This window comes from Dromiciops gliroides, chromosome X, assembly GCF_019393635.1.
Source record: "Dromiciops gliroides isolate mDroGli1 chromosome X, mDroGli1.pri, whole genome shotgun sequence".
Taxonomy (NCBI): Eukaryota; Metazoa; Chordata; class Mammalia; order Microbiotheria; family Microbiotheriidae; genus Dromiciops; species Dromiciops gliroides.
The window spans coordinates 34,872,031-34,887,158 of record NC_057867.1 but is presented as its reverse complement, the minus strand read 5'-3'; the positions used below and the strand labels follow the sequence as shown (position 1 = coordinate 34,887,158).

The 15,128-nt window shown below is 39.3% G+C and overlaps 1 protein-coding gene across 1 annotated transcript in view; it reads right to left on the bottom strand.

Annotated features, from left to right (window-relative positions):
- Positions 1-1,915: 1,915 nt before the first annotated feature.
- Positions 1,916-15,128, bottom strand: part of LOC122733921 (insulin receptor substrate 2-B-like) — a 38,158-nt gene continuing 24,945 nt past the window's right edge. The window contains exon 3 of the mRNA XM_043974629.1: positions 1,916-5,493. Coding sequence (XP_043830564.1) covers positions 5,489-5,493 — 5 coding nt within the window. The 3' untranslated portion in view covers positions 1,916-5,488. The remainder of the gene's footprint in view (positions 5,494-15,128) is intronic.

The window sequence follows — 15,128 nt, the reverse complement described above, 5'->3', positions numbered from 1 at the left end:
ACTTGTTTCCATTTTCTGTACATGCCTTTGAAAATTTTATTTCGGTTGCTTTCTTTAGACAACTCTCAATTTTCCTCCTCTTAGACAATAGTGGAAAGAACTGAGAGCAATGGGTGATGTAAACTCTGCCTCTATATCAGGAAGAACTTCCTATAAATGAGATTCATTCAACAATGAAAAGAATAGTCTATTCCATGTCCAGGACAAGGTTCAATGAGAGGTGACCAACTGACCATGGATGTTTCAGCTACAGATTAGACTGAGGTTCCATCAAAATTTAAAATTCTATGATTTGGTTGATCCTAGTAAATTGGAGAAGCCACATTATGTCCAATAAATGGTTCTTTTTCATGTTGACTAGCCCCGATAGATCATTGCTCCAAGTATTTGAGTCATTCCTGTCTCCCCCCCACCCCCCTCCGCCACCAAACCCAGTGAAATGGGTTTATTTTATGTGTGTAAGATAATGTGGGTCAATGTATAAGATATGAAATTTCTTGTTTCTCGGTAGAGGTTGGATGGAAATCATTTGATACACTTGAACTGGCTCTGAGAAAGGAAGTTGCCCCTTCAATAGAAATTTAGGATTCTTTTTTTTTTAATTAAATTTTTTTTTTTGCTGGACAATGAGGGTTAAGTGACTTGCCCAGGGTCACACAGCTAGTAAGTGTCAAGTGTCGGAGGTCGCATTTGAACTCAGGTCCTCCTGAATCCAGGGCCGGTGCTTTATCCACTGCTCTACCTAGCTGCCCTCGAAATTTAGAATTCTTTTTTTTTTAATTTAAAATTTTTTTTTCATTTTTTTAGTGAGGCATTTGGGGTTAAGTGACTTGCCCAAGGTCACACAGCTAGTAGAAATTTAGAATTCTTAATGTAATTGTTGTTATGCATAGGAACATCAGTGGGATTTTAATGGAAACCTAATTGTATTTTCATACTGATAGAGAAATTATCTTTTTAAATTCGACTTTTCCAGAAATGCACAATGAATGGAAAACACACTGTGTTTTAAGTGAATGACTACATCAAGTGAGGTCGAGTTGTACAGTCCATCCTATCTGCATGTAGAATCACTATGTTGTTTATGGATTATACATATGCTCTGGGAGCTGTCCTTTTTTTCCTCTTCCCCTCCTCCCCCCACAATTGCCCATCTGGTCCCACAGATGCTCCCTCCCTCCCCCTTCCCAATGCTCCCCGGGCAGGCTTCCTTCCCAGAGCCACATAAAGCCTTGTTTACTTTCTTTGCCCCCTCGGTGGGCATGATGAGTGGACAAAGGGAGATATAGTGAAGGCAATCATTTTTCTGGTATTACTCTAAACCCCAGTCTTCTGGCAGGGCTATCAACAGACTTTGTTGCCAGCTCCTGACATTCAACTCTCTAGCCCTCTGGTCTCTCCCTTGTAAAAAAAAAATCCTGCCTGCTAGAAAGGCAAACAGTCTGCTTGTGTGATTGTCTTATCTTCCTCTGGTACAAGATAAAATGAAAAGGAGTCACAGAGAGAGAGGAAAGGATCGATTTGCTACCTTCCTCCTCCCCTGGCTCTTCAGTGAGGAAAAACCCCTGAAGAAAGGGAAGTTCTAGGAGCCAGCTGTTTAGGGTTTTCTGCACTAAAGCTCTCTTCCCTGCCCCGCTGTATTTTGAGGGGCTCAAGAACTGACTATACCAACACCACTGGAGAGCCTCACTGGGACAATCTGTTCCCAGCACAGTAACTTTATCCCATTTCAAAACTTCCTGATTCCCTTATTCTTCCATGAAAAAGAATTGAGCAAAGCCAATTTCACCACATTAGAGGGTGGTATTTACAATCTAGTATAGAAATGTTTTTTGAAAATATTTAAACACACACACAAACACACACAAAATAGAGTTACATGAACACACATTTACTGCAAGTAGCTCTATGGAAAGCCAAGTCAGATAAATATGAACACTATACAGAGGTGCAAGTCAGTCTCCCCAAACAGCGAAGCAATGTGCTTACAGAGAAAACAGTGTGACAATATTTACAATGGATGGCAAAGCCTGAAAAATTCCAAACAGAGTTGTGAAGTAGGAATAGCAAAATAACGAACAGTTTCCACCATACACATTTTAGTCTTTACAGACAAAAATTACTATGTCCAATAGCAAATGAAATTTACAGGTCACAAAACATCCTTCCATCATTGGTGTTTCTCTACTATACAGAGCAGCGTCAACTGGCAGCCAGAAGGTAATACATATATATGTGTGTACATATATATTGATATTTTTTCAATTGTCTTCCAGCACAATACTGAATAAGTTATTTGTCTGTAAACTAAGAGATTCCAAAAGATTGCATATGTGCTCCATATATCGTACCTGTTACTAAGTGTGTGTGTTGTGTTTGAGGTCACCTATATATTCAGCATAGATTACAGTGTTGCCCTTGTTGCACGCTGACAGCCTCAGGCCCAAACATGGAAATAAAGTCATGTTAACATTCCTTTTTTCCCCACTCCACTTTTTCTTTTCACAATTCTTAACGATTAACACTCAAATTACTTTTTGTAAAAGGAAAAAAAGACACAAGCTTGAAAGAAGTTTGTCTACAGATGGCATTGTTAGAGAACAAATAAAAACTACATAGCACAATAGGATAGGGTTGATGAAAGGGATACAACTTTTGAACTGGGTGAGTCTATGTTCCAACAGTAACTAGTAAGTGTACCAACTATCACCATCGGCAAGGTTCACAAGAAGGGAGCTAAGGAGCTCAGCCTGCCACCCAGCAACCCTCCACCACCACGAGGGGGGGGGGCTAAACTCCTTTGTCAGATAATTGGGGTTTTTTTAGTTAGCATGTGCTTCAAGACTGCTCAGAAAAAAGTACATGTTATTTGACATCAAATAAGGAAGGTTTGGGTTTTTTTTAAGTTAGTGGTTTTTATTAGCATGTACTTTAGGGGTGCTCACAATGTTATTTGACTTGAAATAATTGGAGTTTTAGTTAGCACGTACTTTAAGACTGCTTGAAAACAGAAGCACATGTTATTTGACATCCGATGATAGTATTGGGGTTTTTTTGTTAGCATGTATTTTAAGACTACTCAAAATGTTATTTGACCTCAAATAATTATTAATTAGCATGTACTTGAAGACTGCTCAAAAATAGAAGCACATGTTATCTGACACCAAATTAAAATGATTGTATTTTTTTTTGTTTGGTTTGGTTTTCAGTTAGCACATACCTTAAGACTGCTAGAAAATAGAAGCACAAGTTATTTGACATCAAATTCAAATTATTGTGTTGGGATTTGTTTGTTTGTTTGTTTTGGTTAGCATGTATCTTAAGACTGCTAGAAAATAGAAGCACATATTATTTGACATCAAATGATTGTTAGTATGTATTTTAAGAGTGCATGAAATATTATTTGACATTGAATAATTGTTTTTAGTTAGCATATACCTTAAGACAGCTTAAAAATAGAACCACATGTTACTTAACATCAAATGATTGTATTGGGGTTTTATGTTAGCTTTATTTTAAGAGTGCTCAAAATGTTATTTGACATCAAATAATTGGTTTTTAGTTAGCCTGTACTTTAAGACTATTTGAAAGTAGAAGCACATGTTATTTGACATCAAATGGTGGGGGGAGGGTTTGGTTAGCATGTACTTTAAGACTGCTTGAAAATAGAAGCACATGTTATTTGACATTAAATGATTGTAGTTTTTTTTTGTTTTTGTTTTTTTGTTTTTTTGTTTTTTGTTTTTGTTTTTTTGTTTGTTTTTTGTTTTTTGTTTGTTTTTTGTTTGTTTTTTGTTTGTTTTTTTTGTTTGTTTTTTTTGTTTGTTTTTTGTTTTTTTTGTTAGCATGTACTTTAAGACTGCTCAGAAAAAGCACACGTAATTTGACATCAAATAGTTGGTTTTTTAGTTAGCATGTACTTTAAGACTGCTCGGAAAAAAGTACATGCTATTTGACATCAAATACTTGCTTTTGAGTTAGCATGTACTTTAAGATTGCTTGAAAATAAAAATTCATGTTATAATTGACATCAAAACCGAGTGGTTAAGTTGTTATAGAAACCATATATTGTTTTATAGAGGTTGTATGTTAGAGGTGAAGCAGTTTACACACACACACACACACACACACACACACACACACACACACCACAGGAGACATAACAGAAAACATAACACAGCACACCTGGTACACACACAACACACACACACACACACACACACACACACACACACAAAACAAACACCACACACCCTTCCACAATATACAATGAGGAGGTCTGCCAGTAGCGGTGTAGTAGATAGAGTGAGACGAATTTGTACTACCACCATCTTACAAACCCTCGAGCAGTCTCTAAGACCTGGGTAAGATTTCTTTGCACTTACCACCAATCAATGAAATACTCTCAAAGGTCAGCATTAAAATTTGAAATTCAGCTCCAACTCAAATCAGAGCAAGAGTAGCAGAGCTTACTTTAATTTCTTAAGCATTTTCTGTAAGCTCATTTTCCAAATTGATAAATGACCTTTGAAAAGGTGTTTGTTTGTTTTTAAGGCAAATGATAAATTGAGGATCAAGTCTAATTTATTTTTCAGGATCAAAACTTGGTCCAAAACTTGGGGTGGGGTATGGGCGGGGAATGGCATAACTTCATAATAATGACACTACTTGCTAAATGTGTGTGGGGGGGGCTTATTGAACAAAAACATCATCTGAAATAGAAAAAATGGTTGGAAATGTCCAATTTGAATGCACAGAAACCCCCAACTTAATGTTGTGTTTAAATATTAAGCAAGTAGCAAACCAAAACCAAATCAGATAGTCTTCCTTTCAGCTGTACTTCTTAAGTTTTAGAAATTCTCAATCAAGACATCTGTTTAGTTGACATTGAACTCATAAACACAAGCTCTATGATCAAGAACTACCTTTCGTAGCACTGAGCAAAAAGAGCCTAAATCATAGACCCGTGTTCTTCATATTCTCCCTCTTTCTCTGTCCCCTTCAAAAGGTTTTTCGACTTCAAAAATGGAATGAAAAGTGAGCAAAATTTACAGGCTATGAGAACTACTACTTACACTACATAAGAAAGCTCATTTCTCAAACACGCTATGGGCCACCATCTTAGTGTAGCTTAGTGTGAGAAGGAAAAACCTTTTCAAGAGGAGAAGGGGGCTCCGAATTTCTCATTCAGCATTTGTTTCCTCCTAAAGAGGCAAGCTGTAGAAAACAACAACAACAATGACAACAATAATAACCCAAAACACAGTTATCAACATTGGTGATTCCAAATAGCTAGATCCAACGCAGCTGGCCAACTTGTGTGTGAATAAAGCCATTACACGGTTGGTGTCCATTTCTGTCCTTGCAGAAGCCAAAGTTGCTTTCTATTCAGAAACCCCTGGTCTCTCCAAAAGCAGGTCTTGAGGATACCAGCTGAAATTCCACAACGAAACACTTTCTTCTAAAAACAATTTCCATGGCAATGCAATCAGTCTAGGAAGAACAACAACACAGTTACTTTCAGAATTCAAGTGGGAAGAGCAATTCTTGCTAGTTCGTTTTAATTTCATTTTCAAAAAGAACTCTTTCTAGCAGACATGCAAAAAAACCCCCTCTACTGGCTCTCCATGGTGGTTTCTTCCACAACACAGACCCCATCCCCACCCCCACCGTCTCTGGGCTGGGGGTCTGCAGGTAAGGAAAGGCAGCCACAGCACCGCGTGGCCTGGCATGGGTGTACATTGCTCTGCTTCCTCCCAGCAGGGTAAGTCACAGACCAGACAAGAGACAGATAAAGGGGATGTTTTTTCACCTTCCCCTCCATTATTGATTTGTCAATTAAACTTGATTTCTAGACAGCAGCCCAAGTCAACCTCCTGAAATATGAGCAATCTGAAACTCTGGAAGTTCAAATCCAAAGCAAACACAGATGATCCAATTGGTCCTCAAATTGCCGCCCCCCCCAAAAAAAACCCCTATGATATCACTGTTCCCATTTTGCAGATGAGGTGCACAAAGATCAATTTGCCCCAAGTCACAGAATAGAGACTTGAACTCAGTCTTCTAACTCCCTGTATTATGTTCTTTCCATGAAACCACTTTGAGAGAAAACGATCCTTCTAAAAAATTGATACTCTTATTTTCCTTTCTCTGAGAAGTGAACATTTAAACACCAAATTCTTTTTATACCTGTGCATACTACAGTCTACTCTCAATTATTCCCAAGGAGTATGGATAATAACAGATTGGATTTAGAATGAGTTCTTGTCTTTCCATGTGACTGTCTCTGTCCTTGTCTCTCTATCCTTGTGTCTCTGCCTCTCTCACACAGACACACAGATACATATACCTATTTCTCAGAGAATGTTCTATACCTTTTCTCCTTTCAATCATATTCCTACCTCTCACACATAAGATGATTCCCTATAACCCACTCCTCAGCTTCTCTGAGATTGAGGCGGTCTAAATTCTCAGCATCACCACTCACCCATTCTCTCCTCCTTTACACTAAATTGAGTGGATTACAGAGGAAAAGCTATCCCTACTCTTCTCCATGGCGAAACTCTCCATGTAACAATCATCCCATTGCTTTTACACTCCTTTGGGACAGTGCTCTAGTAATCATCTCCTCTTTTTCATCTATTTTCATTCTTTTCCTTACCATCCCTCCCCTTCATTTCTTTCTTTTTTTTTAGTGAGGCAATTGGGGTTAAGTGACTTGCCCAGGGTCACACAGCTAGTAAGTGATAAGTGTCTGAGGCCGGATTTGAACTCAAGTCCTCCTGACTCCAGGGCGGGTGCTCTATCCACTGTGCCACCTAGCTGCCCCTCTCCCCTTCATTTCTTAAATTTCAACATCTGATGCCTACTCATTCTCAGCATTTATTCTGTCTTCAAACCATTTCAACTAACCCTAATCATCAAATCCCATGGCCTTTTACCTCTCTGCAGCATTTGACAGTGATAACCTATGTCTGGGCACTCTTTCTTGACTACAGACTCTGCCCTTCTTTGGTTCTCTTGATATCTTTCTAAAGTCTGCTGCTTAGTCTCCTGACCTTCTTCCTAAGGGTGCTTCCCAAGGTCCTGACCTCAGCCCTCTTCCCTCTCTCTACATGGGCTCCCTTGGCCTCTCATTCATCTCCACCCTGATGATTCCAGAATCTACTCAGATATCCCAGTGGCACCTCAAGCTGACTTTATTTTCCCTAGAATTTCTTCCTTGCTTTGCTATTTCTGTCACTGGTACCACCATTTAGCTACTCTTCCATTTGAAAAAACAAAAACAAAAACAAACCTTGGTTTTATCATTGACTTTCTGTCCTCCTTAGATTTAGTAAGTCATGAAATCCTCTTCTTAATTCTACTTTTGCTATCTTTCTCACATTTGTCTCCTCCCACACATTCCTACTGCCAACCCTTGTATAAGTCCTCACACCACCCACAACAGCTTTCTAACAGGGCTTCCTGCCTCAACTGTCTCTCTACTTAATGGGCTCCTCCAACTTAATCTTCCTCATGCATAGATTTGGTCATGTTATTCGGTTCCGATTTTTAAATGGCCACCTGTTACTTACCAAGTGTGTGCTCTATGTGCATTCTGACCAAACTGAACTACTCACTGTCCCCAGAGGTCATGCCTCAAGCTGTCTATTCTGTGCTGATAGTATGTTCTTGCTTTAGAGAATCAGAGTTGGAATAGTCTTGAGAGGTCATTGACTCCAACGAGTATTTGAACAGAAATCCCTTCTCCAGCAGTCCCATCAGATGCCTGGCCAGCCTCTGACTGAAGAGATCCAATGAGGAGGAGCCATTCATTCCACATCTGGACAGGTCTCATTGTTAGGGAAATACTTCTAATACCGAATCAAAACCTGTCTCCTAACTGCTCTTCCTAATTCTACCCTCTGGAGTAGAGTCAGCAGAACAAACCCAAATCAATATATTCTACATGAAAGCTCTTCAGATACATGAAGACATTTATTAAGCCCCCAAAGTCTTCTTTTCTCCAGGCTAAACATTTCCAGCTCCTTCACCCATTCTCCCTTCCACTCCCCCACCATGCCAAATTCCTATCCAGTCTTTAAAGCAATGCTCCCCTTTTTCTAAACATCAACTATCACTCAGAACTCTGCTTGTACCACTGTGGTGTGCAAGGAACTGCAATATAAAACGACACATTAACAAATGTGCACCTTAAATGATGGCACCCCAACTTCAATGAGCAAGTGCTCCTCCCATTTCTTAAGTTCAACTCTCCCCTGTTATATTATATTAGAGAGCTGATTTAAAAGGTGCCGGTAAATTCAACTGTCTTCCCTCCCACACCCAAGGCCTCTGGAAGTGTGGGGGATGGGGTGAGGTGGGGGGTAGTGCTAATTAAGTGTTCAGGTTCAAAAAGGAAGGCACTTCCAACTTCCTGTCCTTCCAATTCCTGCTGAGCCATAGACAGAGGAGGTGAGAATGCAAATGAGAATGTATGTAGAGGTATCTTTAGTAGGAAACTTGACAGAAAACAGAAATTCATAGCAGAAGAAACATTTGCAACAAGCAACTTTTAGCACTCCCACAAGAATTTACAGACAAAGAGAAATAGGTATTTGGGGGGAAATGCCTAAAGATGAGGAGAGGGCAAACCCAGGGACTCAACTTCTCCAGAAAGAGCTTGTCTTACACAGGAAATGGCTCCACAGAAAATCTTATGAGAAAGCAGAGCTTAGAGCAGTCTGCAGGCACACAAACACAAAGCCATGCTCTGAGCTCAGTCTTTTTTTTTAATTAATAAACTATTTTATTTTTTTCCCATTACATGTAAAGATAGTTCTCAACTTTTGTTTATACAGGCTTTCCAATTTCAGATTTTTCTCCCTCCCTCCCCTCCCTCCCCTAGACAGCAGGTAATCTGATATAGGTTATATATCTATATTTATATCTATATCTATCTATATCTATATCTATATATAACATTAATCCTATTTCTGCATTAGTCATGTTATAAGAGAAAAATCAGAGCAATGATGAAAAACCTCAAAATAGAAAAAACAACAGCACCAAAAACAAAAGAAATAGTATGGTTCATTCAGCATCTATACTCCACAGTTCTTTTTTTTTTCTTGGATTTGGAGATCCTCTTCTATCATGAGTTCCCTGGAACTCTTCTGTACCATTGCATTGGTGAGAAGAATATAGTCCATCACAGTAGATCAACACTCAGTGTTGATGATACTGTGTACAATGTTCTTCTGGTTCTGCTCATCTCACTCATCATCAGCCCATGCAAGACCCTCCAGGTTTCTCTGAACTCCTCCTGCTCATCGTTTCTTACAGCACAATAGTATTCCATTGTTTTCATATACCACAACTTGTCCAGCCATTCCCCAATTGATGGGCACCCCTTCAACTTCCAATTCCTTGCCACCACATAAAGAGCAGCTATAAATATTTTTGTACATGTGGGTCCCTTTCTCCTTTCCATGATTTCTTTGGGAAAAAGACCCAAAAGTGGTATTGCTGGGTCAAAGGGTATGGACAGCTTTATCACCCTTTGGGCATAATTCCAAATTGTCTGAGCTCAGTCTTAACAAAATATCAGCCCCCAAATGTGCTCACATATATCGAGTACAGAGGATTCATCAGGAAATGCCCCGTGGCTTGTTTTCCCCCACCACCCAGGACACAGAGCTATTGGCTGATCACTTCTTCTTTTTTTTTTTTTTTTTGGTGAGGCAATTGAGGTTAAGTGACTTGCCCAGGGTCACACAGCTGGTAAGTGTTAAGTGTCTGAGGCCGGATTTTAACTCAGGTCCTCCTGACTCCAGGGCTGGTGCTCTATCCACTGTGCCACCTAGCTGCCCCGGCTGATCACTTCTTGACTCTTGACTCAGGGTAACCTATATTTTCAGATCCTCTGCTGGCTCTGAGAAGCCTTCAAATCACTTTATAGCAACAGGCCAAGAGGTTTGAGGGAGAAGAGAGGGAAGGAGACAGTAGGAATACTTTGGAGGAACCAACTTTTAAACTGTGGGCTAGCTTGCTGGCTGTAGCCATGCATCATATTGTGGCACAGCCTTCTACTCTCCTGCTGCATGGCCCACCACCCACCCCAACTTTCCATCCCTCCCTCTGGGAACCTGAATCAATTACCATTGCTATTGATAAGAGTGACTTCCCTGTGACTTCTCAAACCAAGACGGCTTTCCTTGGCCAACAAGGATCACTCTTCTTGTTTCCTAACCTCTGTATTTATTGTCTCTCTCAATAGAATCCTTGAAGAGAAGTCTTGGCACACAGTAAGTGCTTCATCAATACCTCCTCCCCATTTGCATATCCAATTTTTATGGTATCCATAATACATACAACTCAGATTTCAAGTACATAAAGCTTTTTTTCCTCACAGTAAGCAAAGTAAGCGGTACAATGATTATTGTCCTATTTTATCTGATGGGAAAAACAAAGGCCCTGAGAAATGAAAATGATTTGCCCATTCTCATATAGCTATGAAGTGTCTGAGGCAGGATTAGAAACCAGGTTTCCTCAACAAGAAATATCCAGAGAGAGAGATCTACTCCAATGAGGTGAACAGAAATCAGTCCAATGGGAATTTGTTAGATGGGAGGGAAAGAGAATGGTAGAAGATGGTGGGCCAGTGATCAGCAATTTGCCCTAGGCATACTAGCATTACTTTAAGATTGATATCAAATGCAAAAAGTCCTAGGCACTATATTTAGTTTGCTGAATGAACCTAAAAGAACCACCATATTCTTGCTGAATGAACCTAGCAAGAACCAGCAAAAACAAGCACCATGTGGGTTTCAAGCAGACACTTTCAACTAGTCATTATGTATAAGAGGCTTAAAAACATAAATTTACAGCTGGATGTGGCTTTGAAGGCCTCCATTCCCCTCCCACCTACTTGTCGCTATTAGTCATGATCTGTAGTAAATGTTCATTTCTTTATATTTAAGCATAAAATACAAATTCACATGGCCCTAGAATTAAGATAGCAAAATTGCAAGGCAGGGACTTTCATGTGGTATCATATAGGCATCTCTTAGTTTGGCGTATACATTCCAGCAAAGTTAATCCTATTTTCCCATTGACTTCTCTTCTAAAACTAGAAATGCCATGGCCACACACCAAACCACTGAAAAGGGTGAAAAGGGATTAAAATGGTGGCTGTCCTTTAGAATGCTAAGTGACATAACATACCAGCATGAGTCCCTCTGTTGCTTCAAAAGAAGGGTGAACTGTCTTTTTCTGACTTCTGGAATCACCTTGATTACTCTCTTTGTAGTCTAACCTATTGTCCCCATGCCTATGGAACCTACCTATGAACACTAAGAGTCCTTTTCCTTCACCTGTCTGGTTATTTATGGGTTTAATAAAGTTGGGCTATTTCGTAGTTGGTGTCTTTACATAAGTGATGATGGATGTGAGTTAGAAACCCCTTATGTTCAAGGATTCCAATGAAGATTTTAAAAATCAATGTACTACTCTATGGTTTCTATTCAGTCACTGTATCTCTGTCTATTCCCTAGATGGATATTGTTACTGATGGGTACATGGAGGACTCCACAGGCTGGTTTGGTATAATACAAACCCAGCTCCATGGCATTTGTTAGAGTTTGCGTAATTCCCATAGTTGTTTGGTTGTTTGTTTTTAAAGAATTGCCTGGTGCTTGTTTTTTAAATCTTTTATTTCTGGATGCTATCTCTGAATTGAACCTTCCCCAATAACCAAGGTTAATGGTGAAGCACAAAGAACTGACAGGCCCATCCACTCCCGTAGCCTTGTTCCTTCCTGTGCTGATGGAGCAGAGTTGGATTCATTATATGCTGGCTAGGCCCAAGGTTGGTTATTATAATTACCCCAAATTCAACTTTGAATGGTCTTTCTCTTTAGATTACTGAAGTCAACGTGTCCACCATTTTGTCCTGCCTAATTCACTTTGCATCAGTTCATAAAAAACTTCCCATGTTTCTCTTCTGCATATTTTCCTTTTTTTTTTTGCTATACAATGATATCCCATTATATTTATATGCCACAGTTATTTCCCAATTAATGGGAATCCACTTGGTTTCCAGTTCTTTACTACCATAAAAAGTAGTGCCAAAGAATTTTTAAAACCCTAACAGCTGGGCATTTTTAGTAGAATTTAATGTTAACAAGATGCCACAATCACTCTGGCTCACAACACTTTTTGGTTTTATGGGGTTTTGTTTTGTTTTGTTTTGTGGGGCAATGAGGGTTGAGTGACTTGCCCAGGGTCACACAGCTAGTAAGTGTCAAGTGTCTGAGGCAGGATTTGAACTCAGGTCCTCCTAAATCCAGGGCCGGTGCTTTATCCACTGAGCCACCTAGCTTCCCCCACTTTTTGGTTTTATTCTGATTCAAAGCTCCAAGAATTCACACTGCCATTTATTCATTCAACAAACAATGGTGGCTACTATATGCAAGGCACTATTGGGTTCCTTCAGGAGGTAATACCATAACACCTGTCCTAAAATTTAGAATCTAGTTTGGGGGTAGTAGTGGGGAATAAGAAATAACTTTAATATAAGACAGTATGTGATGAGGTCAGAATTCAATAAACATTTATTTGAGACCTATTTTGTGTAAGGCAATGTTCTGGACAAGGTATGAAATTTAACTAAGGTATCTCTTGCCCTCATAGAGTTCACAGTCTAATGTGGGAAATGATTTTGTCTCTAGTGCACTTCTGGTGTCAACTGCTCTGCTCCCTTCGTTGCAGCTAATCTCCATAATATATCTAGGCAGGTTTCTACCTTTCTAACCTTTTTTATTTCAAAATCCTTTTGATTTGAACCATTTTATCAGTCTTTTTAAGGTCTTTTATCATCCTTTTGGGGGAGTCTGTCATCCCTATACTTAAATGTGTGGCCCAAAAAAACAAGTCCCATTCCTAGATCTTTTTAGTTGGTTGTTCCTTTCCCAAATGGATCACTCCTCTTTTTCACCCCTTACCTCCAATGGGCAACAAGGAGCATACAACCTGTGCCACTACAGTTTTCAGTTTTTTGCCCCGAACTTTATAATATTTAGCAATTTCTTTTAGGTTCCTTCTGGCAGGATTATTTGTGCCCACACACATCACCAGAAGTAGGTAGTAATCATCTTTTAACCAGTTTTGGGAGGGTCTCTGTTATATCTTATGTGATCCTGGAAAACAGCAGACCTCTCTCTATTGCTATTATCAGGACGATGACTGGGTGGTTGGAGTTCTCCAATCACCATAAGTCTCCCCCTGACCCTTCCTGAATGATCTTCTACCTGACAGCTTCTGTGGCTCCTTGGAAAATAAGTAGCTACTTCCTTCTCAGAGCACATAAAAGGGGGTTGACTAAAAATAGGAGTTTATAATCTAGTTTGTGTTATCTATATAGAAAAGAATTGCTAGAATTCTTCCTGAAGTGCTCGCTCATCCTAGTTTTCAAAAGGGAGATGAATGATGGACAGAAATAACCTGAAGCTTCACAATCAACGAAAAATTACTCAAGAGCACTTAAGTTTCTATGGAAGACATTATCTGGGCAATTTCATCAATAAACAGGGTAGTCTATTAAAGATCATTTTGATCAAATCTGAGTGCTAGATAATGCAATTTCATCAGGACAAATTTCTCGCATTTCACTTAAGTCCCAGTGAATTCCACTTCTAAGTGATCCCGACTAACTCAGTGCAAGACATTCTATCATCCTTGGAAGATCAGCGCAGGCTTCCAGCCCTGTGCAAAAAGATTTTCTAGTACTGCCAATAAAATGTCCAAGTTATTTTTACACAGTCTTATAGCTTAAAAATGTATCAAACTTCATCTATTTAATTTTAACGAGGTTTTTAATGTCAAAAAGATAGGTTTTAATTTTTAACGTTTCTAAAAGCCATTTGATTGCCTGCCAAAGGCAAATTTATTTTTAAAGCAAACATAGAGAAATACATATTTCTCCATCTTTCTCTCACTGGCTGGGCTTCCTCTGACCTCAGGTTAGTTAGGACTGAACCAGAGATAAAAGCTGCTCTCTGAACACCTGCTCTGTCTCCTCATGACAATTCAGAATGGGGTGTCTTGCACATAGTAGGTCCTTAACAAATTAACAGGGTGCAGCTAGGTGGTGCAGTGGATAGAGCACTGGCCCTGAATTCATGAGGACCTGAGTTCTAATCCGGCCTCAGACACTTGACACTAGCTGTGTGACCCTGGGCAAGTCACTTAATCCCTATTGCCTTGCAAAAAAAAAAAAAAAGAAGAACTGAAACAACTTGGGGCAGCTAGGTGGCACAGTGGATAGAGCACCAGCTCTGGAGTCAGGAGTACCTGAGTTTAAATCCAGCCACTTGACACTTACTAGCTGTGTGACCCTGGGCAAGTCACTTAATCCCAATTGCCTCACTATAAATAAATAAATAAACAAATGAACAGAAGGATGATAGGCTAAAGCACCAAGTGAATATAAAGGGGAAACTAAATTATAAAAGTACTTTTGGCAAAGATCTGGCAAATGTTAACTATATTATTAAATATACATTTACATAGAAATCAAATCTATATTTGATATGTATATATCAAGTCATATATATATATATATATATATTTGAGTGATAGAAGACGTAGTCTAATAGAGCTATGCAAATAAAACCCTATTTGTTCCTACTAACATCTTACCTTCTTGCCCTAACAGTAAATAGACTGCAGCCCGCTTTCTTGACCCAACAGCACAAATAATAAAACAATGAAAACAAGTAGGCTCAGATGGAAATAAGAAAGCTGTCCTTCCTTTGGGAGTTCATTTAACAGACAGCCTCAAAAAATACCCAAGCATCTCTGTTTTCAATTGAGCTGCTTAAGAGTTCAGGAAAAAATATGAATTTCAACATGATTTAAGAATCTTAAATGAAATAGGATAAACTGCTCAGCCTGGATCAGAGGAAAAGGACTCTGCAGAATCAAAGGGAAAGTCCTGACTATGAGCTAAAGCTCATTTGAAGGCCGAGTGGCACGCTAGATAGCATGGTTTAGGGATGGCTCAGACATTGACAAAATGAAGCTATCTGCTCTACTCCATCACTGTACAACCAGGCCTGGCATTCACTACTCCAAGCGTTTGTTTGG